Source organism: Musca autumnalis, unplaced genomic scaffold (genome assembly GCF_047663935.1).
Source record: "Musca autumnalis isolate F117 unplaced genomic scaffold, ASM4766393v1 scaffold_4, whole genome shotgun sequence".
In the NCBI taxonomy this organism is placed as follows: Eukaryota; Metazoa; Arthropoda; class Insecta; order Diptera; family Muscidae; genus Musca; species Musca autumnalis.
Genome location: NW_027411977.1, coordinates 159797295 through 159816914, shown reverse-complemented (window position 1 = coordinate 159816914; position 19620 = coordinate 159797295). Strand labels below are relative to the sequence as shown.

The window sequence follows — 19620 nt, the reverse complement described above, 5'->3', positions numbered from 1 at the left end:
AGACAAATAAGGTCTCTAAACAATGATAGCAAAACCCCTATCTATTACGTTTGTAATGTCCCTTACAATTTTAGCAAGAACAAAAAAAAAGTATATATGAAATTCTAAACACTAATATGCAAAAAAAAATCAACTTAAATAAAAGATCAAAAATTAAAAGAAACACATAAACATAAAAATAGAACTACATATAATAATAATACATATACTTAACTAAAAGGTATGAATTTAAAGTTTTCTGGACGAATTCCTAAAAGTCTGCTTCACATGCAGCGCTCTTAATTATTATATCAGTTTTACTCCTCGTATTCCACTTTGAGTGGCCAACTGCCATACGACCATATGATGTGGAAACTATTCTTGCAATTACTGCAGTTTTATTCAAACAGCTGATAGCTGGTCAAAACTGGGTTCTGGACACTGCTACAATACTTAAGCAGCTGTCTTTTAGCACCCAGCACGCAGAGGTGTATGTAACAGGGTGTTACGTAATTTGTATCGCCACAGACTGCCAGCGTATGGAGTTGCGGAGCGTAAATTGTCGCATGAAATTTAAATTCTTTGATTTTGCAACTTTTGTTGATAATTTCAGGGGAAACAATACGTTTTCCTACCTTGATGTTAGTAGTATTATAAACGGCAATGCTTGATAAATCACTTGAGATCTGATTACGCTTATGACACCGGCACACACTGTGATTTATGGACTACCTATGAACAAAGCTTTTTGCTCTTTAATTTGTCTTCATTTTTTAAAAACATGACACTCACTTTCTTGATTGTAGTCTACGGCATGAATTTTGGTTGTCACAAGTGTTAAACCCTCAAAGTCTTTTTAATATTCACTCAAGTTTTTATTTTCTACCGTTCTATAGCCAGCCAACAATAGCACAACATTTACGTCCGCATTCAGAAAATTCCACTTTAAATATGGATGATTACTCTTCATTTTTACCTTTTATAGGTGCATTTTCCCAAACAGACATTCTTCCAATAAATTATCAGTTTCAACCGTTTTTCTCTTTCTTTCAAACGTAAAACAAACAAACAAACATTGTTCCACAACATCCCATACGGGACAAGGGAGACTTCTCTCATATCAATGAGTGCACCCCGATTCATATTAGCTCAAAGTTATGGGACCTACTGTTTACCGCCAAGTCCGAACGGCGTGCCTTAAGACACCACTTGTAGAGAAGTTTTTCAAGGCTGATATACTCAGGAAATGTCGCCAACATTACTGAGGGGTATTTTGCCACCGTTGAAAAATGTTTGATGTTGCCTGGCCGGGGAATCGAACCACTGACCTTCTGCGTGCAAGGCGGGTGTGCATACCATTGCACCACGGTGGCACCCTTACGTATGAATTTAAAAATCCCCCATTTTCTAAACATACGCCAAACGCCATGACACCAACCGTTTTCATTCAGCGCTGGCAGTTATAATTATTTGGGCTACCCTGTACTGTTTAGTACGGTTGAATTTGACAGCTGGTCTGCAAACTCAAGTTGACAGCTGACATCAAAACATTTGTGCAGCCAACCACCACATACATTTATTGAAATGTTCGTCTCCCTACATAACAAAACAAATTTTGATCAACAATCGGAAAGAGAATCAACTAAAAATTGTCCACATCCTCATCAAACCAACAATTGGAGATTTTCATGGGGTATTGGGCAAACCTGGCTTTCGTCATAATTCCATCTCTACGTTGTTCAACATTTTTTTATCGGTTGGAATATGTGTGTGTGTGTATTTTTGTGCGGCCACCTTATTGTCGTCACAAAAAACAAACAAAAAGGAAATATTTAATTGTTCATGCAAAAAAACAGCAAAGGATCGTGTTAAAAAAAAATAATTAACCATCCCAGATGAGTGCTTGTTGCTGTTAGACATTCCTTCCTTGCGGTTTGTCCACATTTTCAATCAACTTGGCGTTTGTATGTATGTTTCCCCATGTATCAGCATGACCATTCACAATAGTGATTGTTTTGATGAAAAAAAAAAAAACAAACAAACACTATATTTAGCAGATATAATATCATTTATCTCTGCAAAAATGATGAATTTTTAAGTTCACTGGCTTATGTCCTTCTAATGTATTATCTCCCTGGACTCAACTATCGTCGTGCCACCCTGGAAAATGATCCTGCCTCGATATCGTGAAAGCCATTACATTCCTCACAAAGGGTACCCACTTTAAGGTGATGTATTTTTAACATGGGAGTTGTACTGGACTAATTTCCCTCCCGCAACAAAACTCCGGCTATTACGAGCCTACGCAGGAAGAACCGGTGTGCGGAGGGTTTGTTCGTCTCTGACAGGGATTGGTAATCGCCTCAAAAAGGCAAAACTAAGAACAAATCGTGATTCTAATTAGGCATGCGTCCCAACGTGGGAAACTCCCACACCCTGAGGTCTCATTGGCCGGGCATAAAAACATATTTTAGGGAAGTATAGTGTAATTATGACAAATTATGTGATCATTTACTTTGGGTATATGTTATTTTCCAGACCCCCTTGTGGATTCAACCTTGTGATTTGACGGCCAGAGTTTTATTGCTTCGACTGCTTTGGGTTCGTATTGTTCCCAGGATCTGCTGGTAAGTTCCTTTGCTTATTTTCTTAGAACTATGACATATAGGACATGCACCAAAAATAATTACTTGTATAATTAAATCAAATAATTAATAATTACCTATCCTATATTGCACATAGTTAGTAATACTAATATCACAGTCGTTTTCGTTTGCCATAAAACAGCCTACCACAGTTGATTATCACCTCTTGAGGTCCTTGGCATGAGCTATACCTAACGGCCGACCTTGAAGGTCCTCAAGCTCATACATGTTATTGCCAATAGTTTTTGATATTCTACATTTCGTGAATTTTGCGCAAATTTCGCGTTAATGTTCTTTTTGAAGTCGCTTAATACATAGTTTCGGGGAAAAACTTCTTGCCCAGGCATGAACCTTGTTACCTTGACCCTCTGGTTATACCTTTTCGCACTTGCTTCATATGCATTATCATATTTTGTTTAATTTTTTCAGGACTTAACTGCAAACGATCGTTTTTATCTATAGTAAGGATCTCGTGGTCAGTTAAAGATTTTAATTTCTTGGCCAAATCATAATCAGTTCCTTTCAGGAACATGTGATAGCCGAATAAGGCAAAAAAGGGTGTTACGCCGGTTGCCGAATGTACTGCCGTTCGCAGCGCACATTCGATCTCCGTTAAGTAGAGATATTTCTCTGGTGAATTTTGTAGAAGACTCTTTTCTGTGTAAATAGAGTCAGGTAGATTTCTTTGTAAGCATGTCGTCTAAGAATCTATGTCTAAAAATAATCAACTGTCGGCCATAAATAATGGAACAAATGTCGTACCCAAAATAGTAAAGATAGCGAAGGGTCGATAATAAAATATGTATTTTCCATTGTCGGCGCAACGTGTGTGTGCACGGCGTCATAATGTATTTATAGATGCAGCGTGCATTTCTAATGTGCGTCCAAACGGAATGTATGTGTATGTGTGTTATTATTAGATTTGTAAGATTTAGGTTTAAATATTTTGTAGGAAATAAAGAGTCTCTCTAAAGCAACGAAGCGAACAACATCGCTAACGCGGGTGTTTTCATTCTCTTAGGTTATTTTTCCTTTAGTTTCTTGGGTGCATTTGTGATGAGACTAGGAGTCGTCTCATCATTCTCCATGTATGCTCGAATCGCCGCCAGAACGGATTGATTAACCCGTTCTGAGGCGTTCGATTGGGGTGAGTATGGGGCCGTTTGTAGATGTTTTATTTGGTATGCCGTTATCAGATCTTTAAATTGTTTGGAAATAAATTGTGCCCCATTATCACTATGGATAGTTTCTGGCACACCGAACTTTCTAAATACCTCTTCCACCAGAAACTTGACTACGTTGCTGGCAGTCGCTTCTTTCATGGATTTCAAGAATACGAACTTCGAAAAGTGGTCTACTACTATGAAAATATAAGCGTTGCCACTTTTCGAACGTGGGTATTTCCCCAAAAAATCAACATAAAGCTTTTGGAAAGGACGTTCGGTTTTAACTTCGTTTCCGATGGTGGTTTTGGTATTATAGTTCGCGTTTTTGGTCTCTTTGCAAGTCGTGCATTTTCCCACATATTGACGCACCTGTGACGTCATATTGGGCCAATAATATTTTTCTCTTAGGCGACCAAGTGTCTTTGCGATACCACAGTGGGCAGAAATGGGAGGGTCGTGTGCCTTTTGTATAAGTCCATGGGTTAAGGCTTCCGGAATCCACAATCTCCATTCATATTCTCCCAGTTCCTGGTCAGTATTCGCTAACATCCTTTTGTATACCAATCCTTCTTCCACCTTAAGGTCTGGCAACCTCTCTCTATTATCTAGTATTGTCTTTTTTAATTCTTCATAACCATCTTTTTGGAACTCGCTCATATCAAAGTCGATGACTTCGTCCATCCCAAGCTCCTCAATCATTGGGAGCCTCGACAATGTATCTGCCCCTACATTGTCTTTTCCCTTCCTGTGCTCTATCTCGAAACGGTAATGCTGTAACTGAAGTGACCAACGGGCGAGACGACCGCTCAAGTCTTTCAAGTTCATTAACCATTGGAGGCTAGCATGGTCTGTTATGACAGTAAAGTCCATTAATTCGACATAAGGTCGGAACTTCTTCACTGCCATAACAGCCGCTAGACACTCCTTTTCGGTTACACTGTAATTTTTTTGACTTGAGTTTAACTTCTGGGAGTAAAAAGCGATCGGGTGCTCGTCTCCGTGGTCACTCAGCTGGAACAGTACGGCCCCGATACCGTATTCCGAGGCATCACACTGAATGTAGAACCTCTTCTTAAAATCTGCATGTCTAAGCACAGGGGCACTTATTAATGCTCTTTTTCAAATTGTCAAAGGCTGTAATGGCTTCTTTGCTCATAGTGAATTTTTTGTTCTTTTTCAACATGTCCGTCAGTGGGGCAGAGATGGTCGCAAAATCTCGGATGAACCGACGGTACCATCCCGCCGTTCCCAAGAAACTGCGAACTTCTCTAGGGTTTCTGGGTACCGCTATCTTCTTTATGGCTTGTACCTTTTCGGGGTCTGTCTTCAACATTCCTCCCCCTATGATAAAACCTAGGTACTTAAGCTCTTGGAAGCAGAATTGTGACTTTTTAAGTCCGATGGTTAAATTCGCATTTTTGAGGCATTGTGCAACTTCCTTTAACAGTTCCAAATGCTGTTCAAAGTCGCTTGAAATGACCAAGAGGTCATCGAGATAGACGAAGATGTTTTCCTTCAACCTGCTGGGGACGACCTTGTCCATTAGCCGCACAATCTTTGCGCAGCATTGCATAAGCCAAAGGGCATTACGCGAAACTGGTACAAAGGTCGTCCCGGTACAGTTAAGGCCGTGTACTTTTTGCTGTTTTCGTCTAACTCGATTTGCCAGAAGGCAAATTTCAAGTCGACACTACTGATAAAAACAGTTTCATCAATCCTACTGAGTATTCCGTCGATGTTCTGGAGAGGATAAGCATCCTTCTCCGTTAATCGATTCAACTTCCTAGCATCGAGGCAGAAACGATTCTTCCCGGGCTTCCTCACCACGGTGGTTCGGTTGCTCCAGGGACTCTCGCTTTCCTCTATAACCTTAAGTTGGAGCATCTTATCAACCTCTTCGTAGGTAATTGCTTGGACGGCAGGCGACATAGGATAATGTCTATCCTTCACCGGCTCTGCCCCCTCTATCAACTTAATGGTATGTTTTTCGAGCTTGGTTCTTCCTAAACCTTTCTCTTCAAACGTATCGAATTCCTTTATGACGTCATTAATGGGCCGATTCCGTACAGCGAGGCGAGTCATGTCGCGTCGTCTATCGTCTCTGCGACAAAATTTAAAAAATGCACTACGTACAGCGATAGAAAATAATCGTCGATAAAAAGTTATTTTTTTTTATTTTATTTTTATTCGTTAGTAAAAATGAACGGCGACAGCTAATTTGTTGTCGCCGGAAAATGAACATTACGGCGACAAAATTTGACGTCGTCGTGCGACTTTTGCCATACGTAATGGAAAAATTGCAACTGGCAACGCGACACGACTCGCCTCGCTGTACGGAATCGGCCCATAAGTTTTGCTTTTTGGTCTTCTGTGAGGTTATGTGGTTTAAGCCGATGTTCAGTGCTAGAAGTTGTGAATTCTTCAGTCTTTTTTTCTATATCCAACTCGCTAATTTTCAATACCTCTGGGGCTAGGTCAAACTCTTGCCAAAAACCTATTCCTAGATACAACATTTGCTCCAGGTCTGGACATAAATAGATGGTCATATATCGTCGTTTTTGATTGAATTCTAACTCACATTCTATCTTTCCCAAAACTCTAAAACTACGACCACTTGCTGTCGTGACGTTATGGAAAACAGGTTTAATATCCATACCCAAATCTTCTACCAATTCTCGACAATCTTTTCCCAATAAGCTGACCGAAGCCCCACTGTCCAGTAACCCTTTTAAAATTATTCCATTTATTCCGATTTCCACATACATTCTGGGATCATTTTTATTTGCTTCGGCTCGAGTAATTGATTCTGCCATTAATCGTTTCATCTTTCGTTTTTCAGCGAAACGAAAGATGAAACGAAAGATGAAAACGATTAATGGCAGAATCAATTACTCGAGCCGAAGCAAATAAAAATGATCCCAGAATGTATGTGAAAATCGGAATAAATGGAATAATTTTAAAAGGGTTACTGGACAGTGGGGCTTCGGTCAGCTTATTGGGAAAAGATTGTCGAGAATTGGTAGAAGATTTGGGTATGGATATTAAACCTGTTGAAGATTCCCCAAAAATTCTGGCCCTTGTTTCTTCGTAGTTCTTTTTTCGATCTTCCAGTGACAAATAATGTCTCTGGCCTGGATATACTACTTTGTCCTTATTTACTATATCTTTTTCTTTTATTTCTTCCAGGATTTGTCGTGGTTTTATTTTTATTGGGCTCCATTTTCGGGGTCCTCTCTCGGACGTGTCTCCCCCGTTGTCTCCACGCCCCTCTTGGAGTTTCCCGACTGGCAGTTTGGGCAATCAGGAGTTGTGGTCCTCGGCCTACCGCACCTATAACAAAAAAGTTTTCGTTCTGTGGATGGGCATTCTACAAACATATGTCCTGTCATTCGCCAATTCCAACACACAATTACTCGATTCTGCTGCTGGTTTAGACGCACTGCTGAAACTTTTTCCACAACTGTCTCTGGGGAATTTTGCTCTTCGTATTCATATTCGTCAAAAACTAGCTCGTTTACTTGCCTTCCCATACGTTGCTGAGGCTGAATTGGCCTGGAATCGCGTTTTGGGAAGTTCTTTTCGGCTCCCTTACATACCTCCCTCAACCTCTCAACAGTGGCTATTTGCATTGGGTAAACAATCATTTTAATATTTTCCTTGACATTAACTTTTATCATATTGACCATATCTTGATCTGTTATAGGATGAACTAAACGTGACCGTAGCTGACCCATTGCTTGGAAGTATGCATCAATGGTTTCATTTGCCAGCTGTTTGCGTTCTACCAGATCCCGCATAGCCTCGAATGACGATTTGGTAGTTCGATATTGGACCAATAATGCGTCTTTTAATTGTATCCACGAAGTGAACGTGCGCTTCTTTTGTGTCTGCCAGAACCACTCTAGCAGTGGTCCCGAGATTAATACACGAAATCCCTAACGATTTCGTCCCATGGGATCCCATATTGGGCTTGCAGACTTTCCAACCTAAATATGAATTCTTCAACAGTGAGCTTCTGCGAATTCCCGTCAAAGTTTATGCCAAATTTGTCCACTCTAATCCTAATCATATCGTTATGGAACGATAGTGGGTAGTAATTTCTATTAGAAGAAACAGTTCCCGGTGGTTGAATATTGGAATCAGAGGCCCCATTCGACACCTCTGGCAACTGCGGTGGAGGGATGTTTTCATTAGCCCGTGAAGTACTGGGCATGGAAGCTGTTTCCTTACTATTCAACTGTTTTAACTAAGGTATCTAATGTCCTTTTCATATCGCTTATCTCATTGCTAATGATATTTTTCATCTTTGTTTCTAGGTATTTATCAGTTGGTTGTCGTGATTGGTCTGGAGTGGAGAACCTCTCAGCCCCATTATCAGTACCAATATGCGCTTGTGGTGGAGGTTGCGTACTCATATTTTCCTGTCCTGACCGCTGAATAATCGTAGCAGATAAGTTTAGGTGCAAGGTTATGATGTTCGCTATTTGTACCGAAAGCTGGTGGCAAATTTCTTTTGGTGGCCGATCGCGTTAGCATGCCCCTTTTAACCGTCCCTAATTATACTTTCCTAGCAGTTATATAACTATGATTGGAAGAAGGTTCTGTCTGCGAGAATTTATTTTCACTTATAGGCAACTTAAAAAGTGTTTACTGTAAATACTTGTGCTAAAATCGCTATTTTGAAAAACCTTTAAAACTATTATATTCTGTCAATATCGTGATATAGACTATTTCTGTAAATGTCATGTATATAGAAACACTTAAGGTTCTTTTTATATCTGCGTTCACTTTTTCCTATTCCTTAGCTATCTAAATATATTATTTTCAAATTTAATGTAATTATTTTTTTTTTTCATTTAGTAAGGAGGTATAGGCTGCTTTTTCTCAGAGGGGGTTGTATGTTAGGAGTTATTGATCATGTTGCACTACCAACAATCATTATATTCACTTTAACAAAAATCATCATTAGCTTGTTGTATTAAAACTCATTAGCATTTGGCTCTGTGATGAATTTTTGAATTGGTATTTGCAACACCGTTTTTTATTGTACATACATTTTTCAATGAGTGTAACTTATTCTCCAAAAATGTCCTAGTCAACATATACATATACTAAACGAAATACCCCTTTTTGGATAGTAATCCCATGGTAATATTTTCCTATACTTTAAAAAAACAAGCTTTCATGAGTTTCTGGTAAATGACACTCTGTCTTACGGTCATAGTGGTTCCCGCAACGGCTATCACTTTTCCCATACAACTATCCTATATCAGACAAGACAAAACAAAATCTACTCTTAACAAAGCACAGGTCGATACAAACATTCATAGTTACAAAAAAGACAACTGGAGATTGCACATGACCCTTAAAGGAAGTCTATCCTAAAACTAATATATCTATATCTAATATTGCACATTTATACAGAGTCTATATCGATAGACCTGGCTGCAATATAGACTAGACAAGATTAGCTTTGGACTAGATCTTTTGGTCTATTTATTCTATTTTGGGCTATTTCTAAGTGCCTCGTTTTTCTGCACTTACGCTTTCTCTTACACCTATTATAATCTACTTAGACCTAGGAGTTACGTTTGAATTGGGCGCCATTTCTGTTATGACCCCATACGGGTGCTAATTTGGACCTTCCGGCAGCTCCTCGGTAACCTCTCAGGGCGATTCTTAACCCATCCAACTAAAACCCAGGGCCTAACATTATATTATGATACATTTCAACAAGGACAAACGCACAACATAATACACCAAACACTTACGGAGAACACTGTTGGAGAATTGGATCGATTGATGGCTCCGATCCACACTCGACCCACCCATCCTTGGTCCATATAGATTGTGGCCTCACTTTGTTATGGACCCCACATGCTCCCTCTATACAGACACCTCCCCCATGCAGCCCCTTCCCCCCTTAAATAACAATACTATTCCATATTCATTTTCTTTTCAGAATTCAAAAATCAAACATTTTTATTATATAAAGTATAGGTCAATATATTAACACTAATCCGAACAGTCAATATAACATAATTATCATCTTGTCGCAAACAAAATACTATCAAAATTTTCCTTTACTTTACTCGAGCACGACCAGCACGACCATTCACAATAGTGATTGTTTTGATGGAAAAAAAAAAAACAAACAAACACTTTATTTAGCAGATATAATATCATTTATCTCTGCAAAAATGATGAATTTTTAAGTTCACTGGCTTATGTCCTCCTTATGTATTATCTCCCTGGACTAAACTACCGTCGTACCACCTGGGAAAACGATCCTGCCTCGATATCGTGAAAGCCATTACATTCCTCACAAAGGGTACCCACTTTAAGGTGATGTATTTTTAACATGGGAGTTGTAATGGACTAATTTCCCTCCCGCAACAAATTGAAACAAAGTAGTTTTATGACGTGTCGGAAATCCATTTTTAATTAAATATACACATCGCCTGAATGTGTCAATAAAAACTGACGAAACGTCGGGATAAATGAAATAAAAATAAATGTTTATTAACCTACCTTTGGTCTACAATCTTAGCAAACCTAAAAAAATACATATTTATGTTTTATAAAAGGATTCATTGTAGAGAAATTAATAATTGGACACCGAACAAAATACTTTTATTAAATATTATTAAAAGGATATATTAATGCGTAATTTCCTAAATAGTATGGATTATTCATCACCTAATATTTTTGCAAAATGTTCAGCTAGCCTTTCCGCATTGTTTAGTAATTCATCTCTATTAAGGTTTTGGGACATTGTCTTGAATTGTTGAATGTTGTTCAGTAAATCTTCAAATTCGTTTAAGTGCTTTTCGACCTCGCTATCATCCGCAAACGATTCATCGGCGATATTACTTGATGTTACGTCTAAAATTGGTTGGTTAAGAAATATAACGTACAACAAATAAATTATGTCTGATGTACTTACCACTTAAATCATGGGTGAGTTTGCTGTATGGGCCAACCACATTAGACCATATGTTATTTTTTAATAACTCCACGACTTCTCCGTAGCCTTGATCATCATATCCTTCACAATCGTCTTGATCATTTAAATCAATTATGGCAAAATGAGACGAAGCGCACATTTTCCTTATTAACTTGTCTTCGACAGCATTTTGGGAAGATTTTCTGGTTAATAGACAAGTCAATCCCACTTTGTTAATATTCACAAATTTGGTTAAAGTATCCATTTTGGAGGAAAGGGACTCCTATCGTAAAATTAAATACAAATGCGAAAAAATGTAGTGTAAATGAATTTAGAAAAAACTGAGGTATTCTGACAAATGTACTTTATATTTCTTACGAACTTTAAACAACAAAAATTAATAAAATATCAATACCTTAAACATCCAGTCAACAACCTATCAACAATTGCTCTATTCCAGAACCTGCAAGAAGCTACTATTTCTTACTACGATAACATTTTTTCCTTTATGGTATCGGAAAAATAGTAAAAATTAGTAGATTCTTGCAGTTCTGGAACAGACCAAATGTTATCGAAAAATAAATGCTACAAACTTATATAGTAGTCAATTATTAAACAATATTTTGCTATATAATCTTTCCTAAATAATTATCGGTCGTAAATATCGCTTTGTGAGTTTATTCTAGGCATGACAAACATTTTAAACCTTCGCTAGCATTCCTATTTACTTCTACATTAAAGTGGGATAACACGATAAGTTTTGACTGTCGATTCTTTGGAAATATCGATCTCTAGACATCGGATTTTTGCATGTTTTTTATTTCTCTGCCGATTGGACTCAAATTTTGGATCTAGGCGTTTTCGATATTTGGGGTCATATCAAAAACATGCAAAAAATATGCCAAAAAATATGAAAAAAATTTGCGAAAAATATGCAAAATATGCAAAAAATATGCAGAATATGCAAAAAATATGGAAAATATTCAAACAGTTTTTGGCCGAAAATCGTCATAAAAGTCGTAAAATTGTCAATTAATCTTAGAAAAATCGTCAAAGTGTTCTAAATTAAGATAGTTGGCCGTTTAACGTCGATTTTTAGCAGATTATTGTGTTATCGAGACCTCTTACGACAGTGTGGTGTAGGGTATAAAAGTATGGTATTGTAATACAATTTTTTATTATTAAACTATGCAAAAATATAAAATTTGATAAAATATCAAACGTTCTATGTAAAATTCAATATTTTCTTTGTTATAATTTGTAGCGTTGGGCTGGTTATTGTTCAAAGGGAACAAATCGATGTCGGATTTTTTAAGGCGGCAACCGCATAAAGTTTTTAGTTTGGTCAGATTTTAAGACTGTCAAAGTTTGAGCACAATTGGAATATGTAAACATGTACCACTGGAATGAAAACAAATGTCTTTTTCATTTTGTTCTAAATTAAATTTATTCGAGAGACAGACATCATGTGGTTTTGGAGCTATCTGGGTACAGCTGACTACTTGAAGAACGCTCTGCTATGTAGTTCGCAACTTTCAAGTTGTTTACCATCCTTTGCGCCTCCTGGAAATTCGGAGTTAATGTTTAATCTCTTGAACAACAAGAATTATGCCAGACCTTTTTCTAGGATTTTCGGCAGTTGCTCTTTTGGTAGTTTGGATCGAATATTTCTGAAGAAATTTTAAACTTTGCTGTGTTAAGATTTTTGTCGCCTTTTGGCTCTTTACGGCGTTTTGCAACGTTGGATCAAACAATGCCAGGTCAAATGCCATTATTAATTATGTTGTTATTTCCTTTTTCTGAAATTTGTGTGTCAATGTTTTCATATTTCAATACATTTTCAATTAGGTCTAGGTCTTGTTTTGATGCTAAACGTATCGTAGAATCTGAAGAACCATCTGTCCCGAAAACAATCAAGCGTGGCTTCAAGAAAATCGTAACTATTGAATTGTCATTGGTGCAGGACCCCTGTAAGGTGTATAGGAACGTTACTAGTACAGTAGAAGCTATCGGAGAGGATCCCTACAAATATAATATCTCTAGAAGCTTTTTCTGTGAACAGCAGAGAATAAACCGTGAAAAATAAACGCAACAGCTTCAAGGAACGAGGCTATTTGTGTGCACTGGCATGGGAAACTATTACCAGATATTATCAAAACAGAGAAGAAAAAACGGGTTGCTGTTCTGGTATCACATGGGGGTAAAGAACAACTCCTAGGTGTTCCTGAAACTGACAGTAGCTCATGGGAGAAGCAATACTAGCAGTGTACAAATACCTAGAAAAATGGGGTCTCACCAGCTCGAGCAGATATTAGGTCGAGAGCTTCTGTACCACCGTACAAACTTGTTAGAAAATTCTTGAGAGGGATTTTTGACTGCAAGTTTGGAAGCACATCCGGACATCAACCAAACATATTCAAGCGATTTCTATAAGAATAGTCTGCGATTGACAAATCCAAGTTCGAAGTAGGCGAGAGTGTTTTAAAACTACTGCCCAGCCCAGCGGCATTAAACCCCCAAAAATTATTTGTTTTCTCTAAAAAATATCTCAGACACCCAGAGACATTCGCCAAAGCTAAAAAATGTATAAATTTTGCTACTAATTCCATAAATTTTGCGATAATACTCGTATTTTCTTGGGGTGTATGTATACTTTTCTGTGTTGTGAAAATTGAATTTCTTTAATCGTATTAAATATACGTATTATATTCAAATAAATTTGTGTAATTATGGTTATTTTATCACCAAGGACCACACAGTGCAGTTGTTGCTGTAAAAAACCCAACGATTTAGCCTAAACTGCATTTTTGTAGGGTGTATGTATACTTTTCTGTGTCACTGTATATTCATGGCTCTCTGAAAATATACTAAAGCTATGTGATACAAGAGATAAACTTTATAAAAAGTGGTCCAAAAACAAACTAAATAAAACTAACGAAACTATATATAAAACCTTTAAAAACAAACTAAACCAACAAATAATGAAAGCCAAAAATGATCATTTCTATAATGAGCTCTTAAAAAACAGATTCAACATACGTGGAACATGGCAAGTAATAAACAAAATTATCGGAAAGAAAGTCAGTAATATAGATAAGCAAATAAAATCAAGCTTTAACAGTGAGACTATCAAAGACATGCTGATAACTTCGCCATTAACTTCAACCAAAATGTAAGGAATATACTCCACAAATGTGATATAACAACTTTAAACACGAGTGTTGAACGAATCGTACCAAACTCAATATTTATTGAATACGCCACAGAACCCGAAATAAATGAAATTCTCAGAACGCTAAATACAAGCAAGAGTCCAGGAACGGATAACATAAGAGCCATAGACCTTAAATGCAATGCAAAACGAATCATCAGGCCCGCAAGCATTTAAAACATCAATAATAAGACCCATTTTTAAAGGAGGAAACAAATCTGAATATGGTAACTATAGGCCGATCTCTATTTTACCCGTTCTCGAAAAAGTACTGGAAGAAATTGTCGTTAGAAGACTGACTAGTTTCTTAACAAAATACAAAATCATTAACAAAAACCAATATGGTTTTCAAAAAACCAAAAATATAAACCAATTACTGGGTCATTTTACAAACCATATAAATTAAAACCTAAATCAACAAAAACAATGCCTTGCACTATTCATTGATTTTAGTAAGGCGTTTGATACTCTATCACATGAAAAGATAATACATGTCCTAGAAAGAAGTGATATAAGAGGACATTGTCTGGTTTAAAGAATACCTAACATACAGATCATATAGAGTGCGCATCGATAAAATAGATAGCAACAAAATGTCCATAAAGTACGGAGTACCACAGGGATCAAAATTAGGCCCAATTTTATACCTCATTTACACAAATGAGATGACACAAAATTTATATCACAGCACATCCTTCACGTATGCAGACGATACAGCCATAATTGTTTGCGATAAAAATATTAATGATGCAGCCAACACGATGCAAAATGAGCTGAACTTAATTTCTAGATGGTGCCACGATAACGGTCTTATAATTAACCCGAGTAAAACTAAAGTAATGCACATAAGGCCAAGAAGTGTACCAAAATGCAATGCTCCGATAACTTTCCACAATTACGATTGTCTCCATTCATCCCTATGTCAAACATACGTAAACACCATAGAAAAATGTACAACACATTTAGAATTTGTTGAGAGCTACAAATACTTAGGAGTCCATCTCGACCACAATTTCAAATGGAAAGTACATATCGACGAGTTAATGAAAAAACTACGCAAATCTGCATTTGCGCTTTATCATCTTGGAAACTGCGCCCCTACAGTGGAATCTATATTGAGACATGGTGTCACAGCCTGGGGTAACGCTCGGTACTGCAGGAAATTGCAGGAGGTTCAAGATAGGATCGTTAAATCAATATATAAAAAAATCCCACTATATACAACAGCATATGTCGAACAATTGCACGAAACAGATATACAAAGAGCAATACATACTGAATATAAAGGAGATATACGCCATAACCATCGTAAGCGAATTCGGGGATGATCCAATATGGCGAAGAAAATACAACACGAGCAAAATACAAGAAGACGAATACAAGGACGCTATACTATTCCAAACTTTAAAAACGAGTATAGGAAATTTTCTTTATCGGTTGCACTGCCAAATATATTAAACGAGTTGCCAAACACCATTCTAGACATAAGAAATAAACGTATCAAAACGAAACATATGAAAAATATTACATCTCAAACTAAAATTAATATATAAAAAATTGTTGAAATCTTTATTTTATTATTGTATTTATACATTATATTTATTAATATACTCCACAGACAAGCCTATAAGGCTTCGTGGGTTAATGAATGAAATGTAACATATAATTAATATTCGAAAATAAAGAAAAATGACTCTAAGAGTCAATATAAAAAAAAAATAGATAGACAGATAGATAGGGGTTTTTTATCACACTAGCCAACGAAAAACATAATATCGCTGTAAAAACGGCCACTTGGAAAACCTTCGGACCTATAAGCACCACCTTCGAATTTCATCTAATATTCGAAGAAATATTACAATATCCAGGTGTGGACGAACGCAGTATTCGGTTCGAGCTCTCCAGCCACTACATATGGTGACATAGGAGTTTTTTACAACTTTCGAGCTGTTTTCTCAAGAATTATGGACTTGCCCCTGAAAAAACTTTTACTGTCATAATTGAGGCAGCGAATCCAAGTTGCTTCAACAAAAATAAAAGTGATTCGAGAGGAGGTCTTAACGTTAATTTATCCAAAATTTTGTGTGGAAGGTACCAGAAGGAGTGGACAAATATCACTGAGTAGGGATAACATACAAATATGTAATATAATGTAATTCATTTTAATTGGCCTGATGGCTCAGAATTATTGTAAAGTTGATTAATAAAATAAATATAGTCCATATTCGAACTTTATCTATTTGTGGTAGATATATTGGGATGTGTAAAGTATAGACCAAATTGGTCACTCCCATTAAGAGTTATCGTGCGCACAATTTTTCCGAACATTTTTGAACTTTTGTAGGGGGGGTACCTGAAGGAGTGGACCGATATGGGTTATCTTCGAACTAAAACTAAAATTTCACAAAATATTACGAAGGCCACGTTTTGGAACGAATCGGCAGATCCGTTCGAGAGTTACCTTACTAAACACGGTGTAATAGGTGTTTTTGTACCTTTCAGGCTATTATCTCAGGAGGTATGGACTAGCCCCTGAATAAATTTGTACCGTCGTATGGGTGGCAGTGGATACAAGCTGCTACGACAAAAATCGGAGCGATTCGAGAGCAGGTCCTAAACTGAACTTTTCCGAAATTTTGTGTGGGAGGTACCCGAAGGAGTGGACCGATTGAGTCTAGATTGGAACCTCATCTAAGTCTGGCAGAAATTTCACGATGTGCAAAGTACGGACCAAATCGGTTACTTCCTTCAAGAGTTATCGTGCCCACAAACTTTCCGAACATTTCCGAACTTTTGTGGGGGAGGTACCGGAAGATGTGGACCGATATAACCCATCTTCGAACTTAAACTAAGCTTGCACATAATATTACGAAAGCCAACATTTTGACCGAATCGGTTAATCCGTTTGAGAGTTATCATGCGCTCCAGCCAGCCAGACAGACAGACGGACGGACATTGCTCAATCGACTCCAAATTGTCTGAAACACATTTCGTCCAAACATACTAGGGGTCTAAAACCATTATTTCGATAAGGCACATTTTGCCCGTATGAAAGTGTATATACCCTCGTTAGCATAAAAATATAGACAATAGATTGAGTTTAATAAAAAAAATAGTGAAAACGATATTCAGAAATACAGTTTGGCAAGAAAAGTATTGCAAAAACCAAAATTGTAGAAAATTTCATATTAATTGTTCGTTTATGGCAACAAATTATGTAAAAACTATACGGTTTTTTGTGCAAATCTCTTGCTATAGGTCCTTACAACAATATTGCGCCAAAATATGCAAAGGGTATTTGCGATTTATGACAAATACGGTCAAAAATAAGGATTAACTACTATTTGGGGGTGAAAATAAAAGTATTGCAAAAATTACCAAATCGATGGTTTCTTCGAGAATTACCAAAGGTGTGTTCCTTAATGAGTTGTCTATCCACTTTGGACATTCATTGGAGCATTAATGAGCTTAGTTAAACCAAAAATTAAGGCTCGGTATGTTCCACTCTAGGGATACTGGTTCCCCAATTTTTAGTAAATCTTGATCCTTCGTTGGAGGATGTTTTTGGTGTTTTTTGCTTAAATTGGACTCAAACATTTTGTGAGGGTTGATATCAGGATGTTGGCCAGATGTATTTAAGAGTTTTGTGTTGTTATATTACATCGGCAATTTACACAAATAAGATTAACATGTAATTATCTGGTCTTTGGAATGGTGGTAATTGACTTTGCTGGAGCTTTCGGGATCGATTTTTCTGACTTTCAGACTAATGACTATTAAATATTTCTTAACGATGTCAGTTGGGATGTCTTCCTAATCATTATTATATCGGTGAACCCAATTTCGCATACTATTTTCCATGGGAAAGAATATAGTACCCAAATATTCGGTATTCCAGCTTCTCCAGTAGCGGTTTAATTTCCACATTTGATGGGTTTTATTGGATTTGGCGCAATTTTTTGGATTTATTATGATAGCAGAGGATAATATCTATCCAATTAGTAAAAATTAAATCATATCAATACCATTGAGAGACGAAATAGTGCTCTGTCGTAGGTCGTTTCAAAATACTACACTGGTGTCAATTTTTTCCATATACTTTCCAGAGGTATTTCTATGTTCTCAAAGCCAAAATCGGACTGTTTTGCATTGTTCCATTATCCTACAATACATATTGAGTCAAATATTCATTTTTGGCATACTTGCCTGTGGCCGATTCGTCATTGTTTATTGTTAATATGGCCCCTTGCGTTTGTTACCTGTCTGAAGACCCTCCATGATCGTATTTTTTATCACTGAACTTATTACATCCAATACTGTTAGTCTATTATTAGCATAAAAATGCATAATGACCGCAAAAATTTTATAGTTTTATAGTACTGATTTTCCCGTTGCAATACTTTTATTGTCACCCCCAAGAAGTAGTTAATTCTTATTTTTGACCGTATTTGTTATAAATCGCAAATAACCTTTGCATATTTTGATGGAATATTGTTGTAAGGACCTATAGCAAGAGATTTGCACAAAAAACCGTATAGTTTTTACATAATTTGTTGCCATAAATGAACAATTAATATGAAATTTTCTACAATTTTGGTTTTTGCAATACATTTCTTGCCTAACTGTATTTTTAGGTCCAAAACAAGACCTAAACCGCATTGAAGATTTACTTAATACGAAAGGCATTCACAAACAAATATCAGATAAAGGAAATAACAAAATGATAAATAATCATATATGGCACCGTAGTCCTGAACTTATTGGCCTGGCATTGTTTGATCTGATAGTGCAAAACACCAAAAGACGACAAAATCTTAACAAAGTAAGATAGAAATTTCTCCAGAAATAATCGATCCAATCTTACAAAAATCAACTGCCGAAATTCCTAGAAAAAGGTTTACCCATAATTACAAGTGAGACTTAATTGTTTTTCAAAAGATTAAACTTTAACTCCGAATTTCTTGAAAAAGATAATTCAACTTGACCACAGAACATCAATTACCAGGAGGGGTAAAGGATGGTAAATAACTTGAAAATTGTCAGCGACATAGCAAGGAGTCGAGTTCATCACCAAGTTGTCATCACCAAATTCAAATTGTAACATAATTTTTTTTTAGTGAAAATTGTTCAAATTGTATCATAATTTTTTTTTAAGTGAAAATTGTTCAAATTATTACATAAATTTTTTTAAGTGAAAATTGTTCAAATTGTAACATAATTTTTTTTAAGTGAAAATTGTTCAAATTGTAACATAAATTTTTTTTAAGTGAAAATTGTTCAAATTGTATCATAGTTTTTTTTAAGTGAAAATTGTTCAAATTGTAACATAATTTTTTTTAAGTGAAAATTGTTCAAATTGGTTCGAGTAAAAAATAGTAATATGGTTGCGGGCGTCTAATTGGCTGATACGCCGACATTGACCATTTGTTCCAATTTTTTATGTTTTTTCCGTTCCATAACTATTTCAAAAAACTTTTGTTTGAAAACAATTTTTTACTAACAACTTATTGTTCACAGTTTGGAAATCCTGAACAAATCGTATCCGACAATGGAACACAGTTTTCCTCAGCGGATTTTGAAAATTGGTGTTCTCAACGAGGAATCAAACACACACGAACAGTTCAATATCACCCAAGTTCCAATGGTCAAGCAGAAAGATTCGTCGATACTCTC

General features: G+C 36.5%; 1 protein-coding gene and 1 long non-coding RNA gene across 3 annotated transcripts in view; one reads left to right on the top strand and one right to left on the bottom strand.

The window, feature by feature from the left end:
- The first annotated feature begins 1517 nt into the window (after positions 1-1517).
- On the top strand, positions 1518-8628 carry LOC141401414 (uncharacterized). Of its 2 annotated transcripts, none has more exons than XR_012412356.1 (4): positions 1518-2606; positions 6977-7422; positions 7494-8041; positions 8107-8628. It is a non-coding gene; the product is annotated as an uncharacterized lncRNA (long non-coding RNA). The 2 variants fall into 2 exon arrangements; XR_012412357.1 differs by lacking the exon at positions 1518-2606 and adding an exon at positions 3100-3771.
- Positions 8629-10360: 1732 nt separating this feature from the next.
- The window catches only part of LOC141401410 (alpha- and gamma-adaptin-binding protein p34), an 86766-nt gene continuing 77506 nt past the window's right edge, over positions 10361-19620 (bottom strand). Inside the window, exons 3-4 of the mRNA XM_073981656.1 lie at positions 10737-11019; positions 10361-10675 (exon numbers count right to left, since the gene is read on the bottom strand). Of these exons, the coding sequence (XP_073837757.1) occupies positions 10479-10675; positions 10737-11019 (480 nt within the window). The 3' untranslated portion in view covers positions 10361-10478. The remainder of the gene's footprint in view (positions 10676-10736; positions 11020-19620) is intronic.